The sequence below is a fragment of the Rhineura floridana genome, chromosome 6 (assembly GCF_030035675.1).
Source record: "Rhineura floridana isolate rRhiFlo1 chromosome 6, rRhiFlo1.hap2, whole genome shotgun sequence".
Taxonomy (NCBI): Eukaryota; Metazoa; Chordata; class Lepidosauria; order Squamata; family Rhineuridae; genus Rhineura; species Rhineura floridana.
The window spans coordinates 142,334,933-142,348,876 of NC_084485.1; the positions used below are offsets into that span (position 1 = coordinate 142,334,933).

At 38.7% G+C, this 13,944-nt stretch overlaps 2 protein-coding genes across 2 annotated transcripts in view; one reads left to right on the forward strand and one right to left on the reverse strand.

Moving 5' to 3' along the window:
• CDC73 (cell division cycle 73) overlaps positions 1-13,944 on the reverse strand; it is a 187,486-nt gene that overhangs the window by 68,476 nt on the left and 105,066 nt on the right. The window lies entirely within an intron of this gene.
• B3GALT2 (beta-1,3-galactosyltransferase 2) lies at positions 2,781-10,606 on the forward strand. The gene is made up of 2 exons (XM_061630567.1): positions 2,781-3,363; positions 7,987-10,606. Exon 2 carries the CDS (start codon positions 8,108-8,110, stop codon positions 9,374-9,376), a length of 1,269 nt encoding a protein of 422 aa, XP_061486551.1. The 5' UTR covers positions 2,781-3,363; positions 7,987-8,107; the 3' UTR covers positions 9,377-10,606.

The following is a 13,944-nucleotide window of genomic DNA, read 5'->3' on the forward strand; positions in this document are numbered from 1 at the left end:
TCGGGGACAAAACAGAGCCCTGTGGGATGCCATATTTTAATGGCCAGGGTTTAGAGCAATGATTCCCGAGGGCAACTCTCTGAAGCCTTTTTTCCAAAAAGGAGCGAAGCCATTTTAATACTGTACCTCTGAGACCCATTTTAAAGAGACGGTCTAACAGAATGCTGTGATCAATTGTGTCGAATGCGGCAGATAGATCCAATAAAACTAGAAGGGACAGATTGCCTTTGTCATGTTCTAGTCGAAGATCGTCGACTAATGCGACTAGAGCCGTTTCAGTCCCATGATTCGGTCTGAAACCAGATTGGAAGAGGTCATAACAGTCAGTGGTGTCTATAAACTTTTGAAGCTGTGAGGCTACCACTCTCTCAATGATTTTACTCAGAAAAGGTAGATTAGATACCGGTCGATAATTATTTAATATTTTAGGGTCGAGAGAGGATTTTTTTAGTAAAGGTGTAACCACTGCTTCTTTTAGGCATTCCGGTAGGTGGCCTTGTTGAAGAGAAGAATTTACGATTGTACTAATCCAGCTTGCTAATTTCAAATTTGATGTTTATATAAAGGGACAACACCGTCCACATTATTCTTAGTTTCTGTGATTGCTAAATCAGCACCCAGAAAGCTTTTGTAAGAAGGAAGGAAGGAAGGAAGGAAGGAAGGAAGGAAGGAAGGAAGGAAGGAAGGAAGGAAGGAAGGAAGGAAGGAAGGAAGGAAGGAAGGAAGGAAGGATTAAACCCCCATGGTTGATGAAGTGAGGACTCCCTACACTACTTTGGCATTTTGAGTAACTAGGGGACAGAAACCAAAACAGAGTTGGGAATCAAAAGGTAAGAGCAAGACTCACTTTAAAGTAATGACAGTTATGGGAATGGAGGGATGTCTGTGCATGTGAGGAGAGAGGAGAGAATATGCTCCTAAAGTTTCCCATCTTCTTCCCCAATGTTAGATGCTGGACATATGACTGGGATCCTTTCCTCAGAGACTCCTCTCAGAGTTTTCTGTCAGCTTTCCTTGATCTTGGAGTGAGGCTGAGATCAGCCTTGCTCCTCCCCATTAAATTTATCTCCTCTCTTAATTTTGACTTCACAGAGTGTAATCCACCTCTCTGGGCTTATAACTATGAGTGTGAGCACTATATTTAATAGTTCTAAGGTGGAGAGAGGTGGATTGCACACTGAATGTGTACATAGTCAGACACATGGTAACATTCATCATCTTTAGCTCTGTGCCACAGAAATTTCTGTGACATTCATTTGCATAATTTATAGCTAATTCACTTTTTTTAAAAAAGTTGGAACAAAAACAAACCAAACTTAAATGGCAAAATACTCATCAAAGAACACTGACAATTGTGATTGGTGCATATGTGCATACTGAGTTAAAAGCATTTGCCTACAAACATGGAAGTAATTACTAGGGCCCCACATCTGTGTTTGTTTCAGGAAAACCAGACCATTTAAACAATGGGCACTGTTCCTAATCAATGGTGTCACACTTAGTAAGTTAAAGGTCGGGTACCTTGGGTATTTTAATTTTTGAAAATATGAACCAGTTCTTACACAGCAGAGAGGTTTGGGTTGTCCTGTGAAAACAGTAGAAAGTCTTCACTGAATCCCTTGGAGGAAAGGTGGGATATAATAAATGATTTAAATTAAATAAAATTTACTTCCTATAACACTAAGCTTCTCTCACCCTGCCTCCACAGATCTATTCTACTCCTATGCTGCTTTCCCCATATTAATGGTCCTTCCCAACCAGTAACTTATTAAAAATAATATAAAGTAAGGCTGCACTCCACTACACACATACCTGGGAGTGAAACCAATGGAGCTTACTTCTGAGTAGACATGTAATTGATTGCAGCTTTAGTTAATAAACAAATCCAAGCTTTGCCACTATTTTTAGGTAAGCAAATTGTGCAAAGCACATATTAAGCCGAGTCTGAAGCACATTTGGGGCAGACAATTCCTGCTCCTTCCCTAGGGACTACACACGCTGTCTTTAGCTTATTAGCTCAATATTTATATGTTTGACATGCACTTTATAAGATTTGGCATAAAATGAGGAGGTTGCTGAGCAGAGGTCAGGACAAGGCAACCTACACGAAGAGCATCCAAGTAAAGTAGGGTGTGTATTAAGAGAGACAAGTATGGAAAATCAGATACTTCACCTACCCTGATTTTGTTGTGCTGAACCTGTGATATCCATGCATCATAAAATTAAAATGTGATGGGGTATCAAATAGATACAAGCTGTTTCAACTAATCCAACATCACAAAAGTTCCATATAAGTAGTTAAGGGTTTAGAGAGCAGAGAAAGTAAGGGTTTATAATTTATTTTAAGTAAGTCACACAAGACTATTCACTAAACAAAAAAGCTTCTAAGGAATGCGCTATATTAAGCTTGTAGTTCTTATGCAATGCAGAGATGTACTCAGATTAAGATAAGCTAACATTCAACGTTAAAAAACATTTAGAGAGTACTATGATATAGTACTAAAGATAAAGAAAGACAATTGGGAAAAAATATACTAATCAATGATTGTGTATCACCGCCACCATGACCACTTGCTCGCATTTTATTCGTCCAGAGCTGCACTGGCAGTAGATGTGTATTCCCTATCAAACAGAAGCAAAACCACTAAGCTCTCTGGCTGCCTTTGGATTAAGTCCAAATGAATGCAAACCATCACGTGGGACTCAGCCAAGCAATGACGTGAAATTCTGCTCTGTCAGAAGACAGCATCTGTCAAAGCCCACATTTAAACTGCTGCTTCCCTGTGCAGCAGCTGAGGAACTACGGATTGGATTTTGCCGAACAAAACCTTGAGCTAAAACCTCTCTCTCTCCCCCCCACCCCCATTTCAAGTCATCCCTTTTGGTTACTGCCTAGCAACAATGAAGGAAGAGGGGTAAATCCCATTATTAAATGCAAGCCAACAGTTCCAGCTTCCAGCTCTTACTGCTTCGCCTGGCATCATCACTAGAAATATGGATACTGAAGAGAGAACAGTGCACTGCATTGTCCAACAAGGGAAACACCAATTGTAAAATCTTCAATGCTTCCATTGTCAGCAGCAGACAATGCCGGTCAGAATGGAAGCAAGAAATGCTGCTTCTGTCTCTTGAAAGATGACCAGAGAAAAATCAAGACAAGCACACTGGTGAGCAGGGAAGGTAGGGGAGCAAGAAGCATACAGATGGACACACTGGATACCGTGAAAAGCAGTCGTAGGCAGCAGGCTGCTAGGAGAGAGATGTGCGCATGGCCGATAGCATCTTTTTGGCTGAAAGGATGGCATGCCAAAACTACTTGCAGTGGGTATAATCCTCTCACCACAAATGGCTTGACAAAGGAAGGTATGTCAGTTCAATGTATATTTCATTCGACTGCATGTGCTGTTAGCAGTGTACTGAGTATTGATTCCCCTCCAAACCTACAGAAGCTGGAGTTAATGCTTTCATAAATGTTGCACAATTTTTTATATATAAAGATCTAGGAAGGGCTATTTTTGCATTTAACTGACAAGGATGTCACTGCTTTTACATTTATCTGTTAATAAATCTGCCACTTATAGTCAAATGTGAAGGCTGGGGAAGATTGGGAAAGGAGCGGGGGGGAGAAGGATTAAGATGGATAATGTAGCTATCTGTAGCAATTTGATAGGCTTGAAAAATTTGATTTAAATCCCATTGTTTTACAAAATAATCAGGTAATCAAAAGAAGTCAGTTTTAATCCTTACCTATTTTAAATCACCAGTAAAATAAGATATGATGTGACACACACTGAGATACAAACAGAGTAGGCACTCCAATTGTCAGTTTAATACCACTTATTCAACTAACATACAACCAAAGTGCGATTTAATATTATCAGTCAAAGCGGAGCCACCCATTCCCCAAAAAAGGGCTTGAAACAGAACAACAATGATTTGGACTTTCTACATCAGCCTCAGAATCATCTGGATACTATAAGTAACATAGATACCCAACAGAATTTCAGGAGAAACCACAATAGTCTGTTTCCTTCAAGATGGGGTATATGCCCCAACATCCTAACTTATTTATTAATTAGATTTATACCCCGCCTTTCCTCCCAATAGGAGCCCAGGGTGGCACTTCTCTGTAGCATGTGACATTTGGGTTGTTTAACAGTTAAAAGAAGGTACCACAATGAAATTGCCATCATTTCCAATAATTTACCGAGGAAGAACTGGCAGAAAATTCAGGTTACTTATCTGCAGTAAAAATTTAAGACCTGCATCTATAGGAGCCTAATAGTCCTTCAGTGCCTGAGTGCTTCTCTTCCAAAATCTACCCATCAAACAACACTAAATCATTAAAGAGTGTTAAACATAACAGTGTTTTCTTTGCTCCAGGCAAAAGTAACACGCAATAAAGCTAGTACAAGCGTGGAGAAAACCTGATTTCAAAAGACTGCTCTGAAAAGAAAATGTGGCACAATCAGAGGTGAATTTTATAGCAATATGAAAAATAGTATGCTAATTTCCTTATTGAAACATTATTACAGAAACATAATTCTAGAACAAACCATTGTCAAGGAAGCTCACTGAAAGACATAAAACAGTGTATGTCATGGATTTTCACTAGCTGCTTAGGATTTAAAACTATTATTGACTATTTTTTTCCTTGCTGGAAAAGTATTAATGCAGATATGTCAAGCCTGTTATCAGGCCCTGTACAACACAATTATACTCACTTGCTCAGCTTAGCATACCAGATCTCAAGCTTTCCTTGTTATTTGTTCATTCCAGCAAACAAGTGGCTCCCAAGAACTAAAGAACGTATGAACATCTAGAATATACAAGCCAATAACTAAATCCAAGGTGTGCTATTGTCAGCAGTCCACAATGAACATGAGGAATTGAAACACAAGGAAGCATCCAGTATATAAGTTTTATCCTTCTCAATATAGGCCAGGAGGAATCCCAAGAGGCCCATTTGTGTATACATCTGAGTTTGAGAGAGAGAGAGAGAGAGAGAGAGAGAGAGAGGGAGAGGGAGAGAGATTGCACTCCTATAGCTTTCATCCCACTGTTTCTCATGTAGCTCCACGGGTCTCCTGACCCTCAGGAGTAGCTGTTGGGGGACAACAGGGACTATGAAAGCAGTGAGTGCATGAAATGCCACACACAGTCCCCAACCTGTGGATATTTTGTTATGAAACCACAACTTAAATATATACATATAAGTATGACCTATTTGAATTAGTACAAGATTCCAACATCATAGTGGAGGCATCAAATATTATGGGAAACTGAGCCCCAATTACTAAATAATAGCATAACACTATCACATTAGGATAACTAAATTATATCTGAGCATTTCTTTTTGCTAACAGAAATTTAGTTCTGCTAGGATAATTCTCCATGTGTTATGTAATTTGACTTAAAAATACACTACCATAATTGTTTAAACATTAAATAAACGCATTAGACTACAACAGGGTGGCACAATTAGAATGCTGACTGCCACCAACAAATCATTAACCTTTTCAGTGCATTCCTCATAAAACCATGGCTGGTGAAGTAGCAAAACACATGCTAAATATATAATAGCTTCACCAGACAGAATCCTTAATGTGAACACATTAAGTTCTATTAAAAAATTGCTGATGACAACTCTCTCATGTGTCCAACATACTACTTATTTCTATTATCCTATTGATCAGTACAACTGAACCAGTTAACAATTGTCTCTAAAGGGGTTAATCCATTTTTGGATTCAGCAAAGAATCGCGTATGGCGATTCACTTCATTTGATTGAAATGTTTGTTCAATCCAATAAAAATTTATTTGCATGGCTACCTGAGAGATAAGATATATACCCAAAGGAATGAAGTTTTATGTATTACCCATATTACAATTGGAAACTGTCAGAAATGTATTTTACCTTGTCTTACCCAGGGTTTGATTGTTAAAGCTACAGTGGTCCTTTATAAGCCCAGATATCCCTATTTAATAGTCATTTGTAACATATTTATTGTTCCAAGGAAAGCAGTGCTGAGAACTTTAATGCACAGCACAGAAATTGTGCGAATTTCAGAAGGATGCACTGCTACAATCCAAGGCTACCCCCCCATTTGCTCCTCCTAGTGGTGGTTAATATGATGAACTTTTGTTCTGAATGACCGTATGTCCACCAAGGCATTCAAATTTTGTAATATTTTCTACACTGCACTGAAATTTACTTAATTTGGTTGACCAGAAATTAGAGATACTTAATATTCTCATTCTCTCTCTCATTCTCTCTCTCTCTCTCTCCACACAGACACACACACAGACACGTAATTGAGCTTTTAAATACACATTTGAGCCAGCATCCTTCTGTATACTTTAATGTCATTGTGTATTTCAGCGTCAGTTTTTTCAAATGGAAAGATTTACACTAAAGATGCCATTACACATGCAACACACCAATAACTTTTTAAAATAAAGAATTAATCTAAATATTGGCTTTGAGAGATAGCAAAGTAATTAGATTACATATTTACATAAAAAAAGCTTCTTTCCTATGAGCCTTTTATTACTGTTCAAGACCCTAAGGTTTCAAAATAAATTAGAACAAATTGGGGGAAAAGCACAAATGAATTCATACCATGCAATGAGAGGCTCATTTATAAGATAATGTGATCAGGTTTTAATATGCAGTATCATGAAACTGCCATGATGACTCTGCTCTTGAATATCAAAAGGGAATCACAGGGAAATGTATTATAAAGTTAGGATTATAATATGCAGCCTGCAAAAAGTCTGCCAGCCATCTTCTAAATTAACGCTGCTTCACAGTTTCAGGATCATGAAGGAATAATGATCTACACAGAGTTCAGTGATTTCATTCTAAGTAACTATTTTTTTTTTCCTTTTGGTGGGGTGAGCAGAGAGGTTTGTGAGTTTTATTTGCCCGTACGCACTTAAGATCTCAAATGAACTGGAACAGTTATGGGAACAGCTAACTGAATGGTCCCTTTAAAATACAACTTCTTGACCACAACCAATCAGGTAAGGAAAACAGTCTGTGGTTCTGGAGAGAACGGTTAAAAGAGGAATGAAGGTGAAACAAAGTGTTTAGTGCTGGTTGATACTGAAGGATGCTGCAGTGAGGTAACTGGACTCTGAAAATTAATTCTGACAGGTGTGTTTTCACACTGACTTTCTGAACACAGCAGGGGCCAATGGAAACAAGCCAAGCAGTGTTCTCTAACTAATAATCAACCTTGTACCGTCTGTCCCGCTACCAGTACATGATCATTTTTCAAAAAGGGCCTCCAACTATGAGCCATTCTACCTACTGCATACCAAATCAGTGTTAATTAATGCCAATAAAGCTTCCATCTGGTATCAAGACCTTTACACTTGGCCCTTCCCAGAAAACTCAAAATGGTCTTGCATTTGTGGTACTGGTCTGATTCCAGCCTCTGTAATCTTGACCAAATCAGACCTTTTTTTAAAAAATAACCCAGTAATAAAACTTTTTTAAAAAAGCATGTCCCAATTTTTAATAAGTACTTAAAAAAAGACAGCATCAATGCACAGGGGTTCAATAGCATACACGAAATGATTCCATGAAGACAGAAAACTTGGAAACCACAGCCACAGATTTTCATTTTACACTGAGGGCTTGCTCCTTGCCCTTACAACACTTTTTTCATGTGCAGACAAAAACCAACATGGCAAATTGGGTAAGATGTTGGGATGTGGATTAGAGTAATAGGAGATCTAAACATTTTCAGCTAGGACCTCAAGTGGTTTTGGGCAAGTCTCTGTCTCAGACTTGCCTTCCTATTAAATGGGAATCAGCAACCAGACCACTTGGTTGCTGTGTGAATGAATATAAATAGTAAAAGACATAGAACATTAAAATTGTTCTGGTGATTACTAATAAGTTTTTCTAAGTTGCATACAACAGCGGGAAGAACAAGCTTTGAAAGCATGCTTGCTAACCTTCTCTCACTTTTGCAGATCTGGTGATTTGCTAACAATCTGTCTATAACGGAAGGGGAATACCAAGAAATAGCAGTGGATCTGAAAACAAAGCATTTCCTTCAGTCATTCTCACATCCCATTGCTGGATACTTACAACATGCTTCAGTGGAGGCGGCGGCATTGCTGCTTTGCCAAGATGACCTGGAATACCAAGCGGTCACTGTTTCGCACACATTTCATTGGCCTACTCTCCCTTGTGTTCCTTTTTGCTATATTTCTGTTTTTTAATCACCATGACTGGCTGCCTGGCAGAGCTGGATTTAAAGAAAACCCTGTGGCTTACACTACACGGGGATTTAGATCAATGAGAAGTGAAACAAACCACAGCTCTTTGAGGACCATTTGGAAGGATGCAGTTCCTCAGACCCTCAGGCCACAAACTATTATTAATTCCAACAATACAGAACTCTCACCTCAAGGAGTTACTGGTTTAGAGAATACACTGAGTGCCAATGGGAGTATTTACAATGTGCGAGGCACTGGACATCCAACTTCATATCACTTTAAGTATGTTATTAATGAGCCTGATAAATGCCAGGAGAGAAGTCCATTCCTGATACTACTCATAGCTGCAGAACCAGGTCAGGTGGAAGCTCGACAAGCTATAAGACAAACCTGGGGAAATGAGAGCTTGGCACCTGGGATCCAAATTGTTCGGATTTTTTTGCTGGGTTTAAATATTAAGCTAAATGGATACCTTCAGCGAAACATCCTGGAGGAAAGCAGGCAATACCATGACATTATCCAACAAGAATACTTAGACACTTATTACAACTTAACAATCAAAACACTGATGGGGATGAATTGGGTTGCCACCTACTGCCCCAATGTCCCCTATGTTATGAAAACTGACAGTGACATGTTTGTCAATACAGAGTACTTAATACATAAGCTTTTGAAACCAGAATTTCCTCTTCGGCACAAATACTTTACAGGCTATCTAATGAGGGGGTATGCACCCAATCGGAACAAAGATAGCAAGTGGTATATGCCACCTGATCTATATCCAAGTGAACGCTACCCTGTATTCTGCTCCGGGACAGGCTATGTGTTTTCTGGAGATTTAGCAGAAAAAATTTTTAAGGTCTCATTGAGTATCAGACGTTTGCATTTGGAGGATGTATATGTGGGCATCTGTCTTGCCAAGTTGCGAATTGACCCCATGCCCCCACCCAATGAGTTTGTCTTCAATCATTGGCGGGTTTCTTATTCCAGCTGTAAATACAGTCACCTCATTACCTCCCATCAGTTCCAGCCTAGTGAACTGATCAAATACTGGAATCATTTACAACAGAATAAGCACAATGCCTGTGCCAACTCAGCAAAAGAAAAAACAGGCAAGTATCGTCATCGTAAACTGCACTAGAAGAGGCCCTCCCCTCCTAAAAGTATGCCATGTGCAATTTGTAAAAAAAGAAAAGAAACAAGGCTGAAAGCATGTACAGTTAAAAAAAAGTGCTTAAGAGGGACAATATTTAAGACCAAGCACTTAATGATGTTTGAAAATTATTTTTTTAATTTAAAAGAAAAAACCTAACTCTTGAAAATAATATGATGGAAGTATTAACCAAAAGGTTTTCAAAATTGGGAGAAAAGAGAAAGATGGTATCAAGATATTTGTGTTAATGTGCAATAATAAGCATGCACAGTTTGGTGGTACAATTGCTATTTTATGTGCCAATAAAATTAACTGCACAAATATTACATATTAATTTTCTTTTTAAGAAAGGGACTTACTCCTAATTTTTTCCATCAATGGCTTCTCATTTTAGTATTCAGAATTGCAATGAAAAACATACATGACAATTTGGAAGAAATCTTGCATACAAATTAGATTCCTCCCGTTGGTCTGAGAGCCATTTAACTGAATACACAAATTTTTCATATGTGAATTTAGGGATCATCAATGCTAACACCAGTTTTGAAGAGCCTGCCTTTTTCAATATAAATTTATAGTCTTGCTGTAAGAAAACTGGCAGACTGGGATGCAAAATTTCATATTGGTCATAATTTAGATAATTAAAATACTTCAGAGAAGAATTAGATTTTAAGACAAAACCTGGCACTACTAAAAGAACCACTGATATGCTGTCATGTGCCAACATGTCATGCCATCTGGGCAGTGTTCATACCTGACATTTTACTGTCTTCCCCATACTCCTGCTGTTCTCAATGGCTGGCTGTAATATTCTGTTTTAAAAACTTTCAGAAGGTTTTGAGATTTACGTATTTCAACTAATAACTGAATATGATGTGCAACTATGGTAACCCTAAGAGTAACGGCCACACTTAAGTATATGCTTCACACTTGTTACAAAGAACTGTACAAGAGCTTTTCTGTGTACTAGATGACAAGTGGATGAAAAAAAACATGATTACCTCGCTATTCTTTATTTCATTAGAGTAGTCATGTTCTCAAGAGACAAACAAGAAAACAGAGTCAATGTTCTTAAATGAATTACAAGGTAGAAGTGCACAATACCATTTTAACATATCTACTGTATATGATTGACCATAAGAAACACTAATATTCAAAACACCCCTGCTGTCTTATTTCAACTCACTAAAATTCTTTGGACTTAAAATAACTGAATTGTCATTTTATTTCTGGTATCCCAATTCATACTCTCTATACAGAGGTTAAGATGTTTTAGGCTAGGAAACATTCTACAGATATATGGCATTGTGTGCCAATGGATATAGCTATTCTTTTTCATCCAAGCTGTTGCCAAGTTAGCAGCCATGATAGAGATCTAGAGATGGGTTGCTCACTGAGACTGAATCCAAAGAAGATGGAAGCAATCAAGACCAGCAGGCTATGCAATTCTGGTTTGGGGAGAGTCTGGAATGCCTATCATAGTATCTAATATCAGTGCATGCCTGTCATAGCTTCTGAAATCAGCTAAGGATGCCCATGACACTATTTCTGTACCAAGTTCAAATAGCAAGCTAGGTTCAGTTTATTTATTTTTGAATTTTACTGCCCATCAATGTGGCTTAAAAAGACCCGAGATATATGGAATAAGCTATACATGTAAACAAAATTAAGTCTAACAAAATAAGCATAGTGTATATCACATCACATATAAATTAAGAATATAGGGTGGATTAGTAGACTTAGCCAACTGCACTCTTCTTGTATCAGACATACTAGTGTCGTCTGCCTTCCTGTATTGCAGATGGTCAGCTCAGACCTGTATTCCTTGAAACTGCAAGCTTCTCCATACTCCTGCTATTCTCAGTGGCTGGCTGTCATCATGCACATATAATATCATAAGGAAAAACAGTGTCCAGCAGAAATTACAAGCAGCAGTGAGATTTGGGGGAATTGCCATGGTTGGGTCAGAGGCAGAGATGGAAAACTTTGGAGGGAGGAAAGCACAGGCCCGACGAACAAGGAACTAAGACAAATATAAAGGTTTTACATAGGGCAAGAGGGGGGTGAATGTGCGGCAGGGAGAGAAGAGCCAGGGTGGTTGGGAAAGGAAGGAATCAGAACACTGGGCAGAGAGAATGAAGAACCTAGAACTCCATCTTCTGTATGGAATGCCTTCCCTCTACCCGTCATTAATTACCACGAAGTAATTTATGGTTATACAAGATTACCAAATCCAGGATCTGTCATTAACCAAAATGGAGGCATTAACCAAAATGAAAACAATAGTCAAGAAATTAAAAGGCTAGGACTGGGGAGGGCAGCTATGAGAGAACTAGAAAAGGTCCTCAAATGCAAAGATGTATCACTGAACAATAAAGTCAGGATCATTCAGACCATGGTATTCTCGATGTCTATGTATGGACGTGAAAGTTGGACAGTGAAAAAAGTGGATAAGAGAAAAATCAACTGATTTGAAATGTGGTGTCGGAGGAGAGCTTTGCTCATACCATGGACTGATAAAAAGACAAATAATTGGGTGTTAAACCAGAACTATCACTAGAACTATTAAACCAGAACTATCACTAGAAGCTAAAATGATGAAACTGAGGTTACCATACTTTGGACACATAATGAGAAGACATGCTTCACTAGAAAACAGAATGCTGGGAAAAACAGAAGGGAGTAGGAAAACAGGAAGGCCAAACAAGAGATGGATTGATTCCATAAAGGAAGCCACGGACCTGAATTTACAAGATCTGGGTAGTTTATAACAGATGCTATTGGAGGCTGCTGATTCATATGGTCACCATAAGCTGAAATTGACTTGAAGGCACATAACAACAACAACATATAATTTCCTATGGCCCTATGTTAATATAAATAGCTCTCAAAAGTCCATATCAGTTTGGCTCATTAAAACTCATTAAGATAAAAACAAAAAACGTTCATCCCAGGACAAGATTTTGAATACAAGCAGTCACCCAGCATTAACTAAAATTCTTAGCCTTAGCCCCAACACAGGAATGCTTGTATATATAAATGTAGTGCACACACAAAACTGCATACCATGTCAATCATCTGATATAGGTTACATGTCCTCATTAGACTATAGGTAGAAAGGCACAGCCAGTATGTGGAATATTGGGATTGGACTGCAATGGTCACAGTGGCACATACACAGCCATATACATGCATTTACAATTCTCTGAATCTCCCCCCTGTTTTGTTTTGATTTGTATTGCACCACATAGCAGGGTCTCAAAAGGGGATGCCCACAGAAAGCAGGTGTTCTTTCCTGTCACAGAAGGGACTCCAGTGCAGCAGTGGCCCCGGCTGGAGGAATGGGAAGCAATTTTCAGTTATTACCCCTTTCCCCTAAATTCCTTTGTGCCACCATCCCACTATCCCAAAGTGTCCCCCAACCTACCTGAGATTTTCAAGGGGCCCAGGGGACTCGAGGGAAGGGGGTATCCATCAAGTGTGTTCAAGGAGTGAACTCTACTCACAGGAAGTCTAAATACAACCCCCTAAAAGATTCATGTCACAATAGAACAAAAGAATCAGAATGGAAATTTACACTTAATATATCATAGCCCTTCAGATTAATTAAAATATGCCCACCATCTTTCTCGAGGGACTCTGCTATGGTCTACAGGTGTCCCTCGTGCCCATTATCAATCTAGCTACATATGTCTGCAGAATTCTCATTACCTGGTGCATCCAAATTAAAAATCACAATTTTGTGCCTAGCGCTAGCCTAAGAGAAAATTGCTTCACTGGTTTTCACTGCACATTTGTGATGGGTAAATGATGAGCTCATTAAAAGAAAAGTGAGCTAAAATGGTTTTAAAAACAAAATCTGAAAGTGGAGGCATCTATAGTCACTACACCCATGCAGATGAGGATTTCTTTTGGAGCAAGGTTTGGTATTACAATTGAATTGTAATGCTCCCCTCTTCCACAATAACCAGTCCAAGTTAACTTTTCTTCACAACCTGCAGGAGTGGGCAGAAGGTAGATCTCTGGGTGATTTACAGTAGATCAGCAAGGGTTTCTGACTTCCAATTGTCTAACAACAGCAAAAAATAAAAAGCTCTCCCCCAAATATTCTGAAAATCAACACTAGAGTGAAAAAAAAAATCCAGGAGTAGATTCTGTGTGAAAGTATGTATAAGCTCAGTTCTGGTACTGATCACCAAGTTCTGGGATGGGGATGTGCTCAGAGGTGTCCGGGTCCTTAATTCTTGGCATATGTCTGCCTGCACCAATTTCAGACTTGGCTCCAGTTGGTGGATATGAGATCTCTAGTTAAAAACAAAGTAGATCACACAAACCTAAAGTATTCAGGATATTCTTTAATGTACATAACTTAACTTTCTCAGGCAAGAGAAGTTATGCTCTAGAAGACAGAGAGGAGGAGGAAGTGTGTGGACAATTTTGTTTATAATCTACATCTGTCTGCCATTAGACTTCCTATCAAAGGCAGTTCTTCACAGCAATCTGAAGTTAGCAAAGTTAAATTTTGCAAGTTTAGTGAAAGCAAAACAAATTGTACA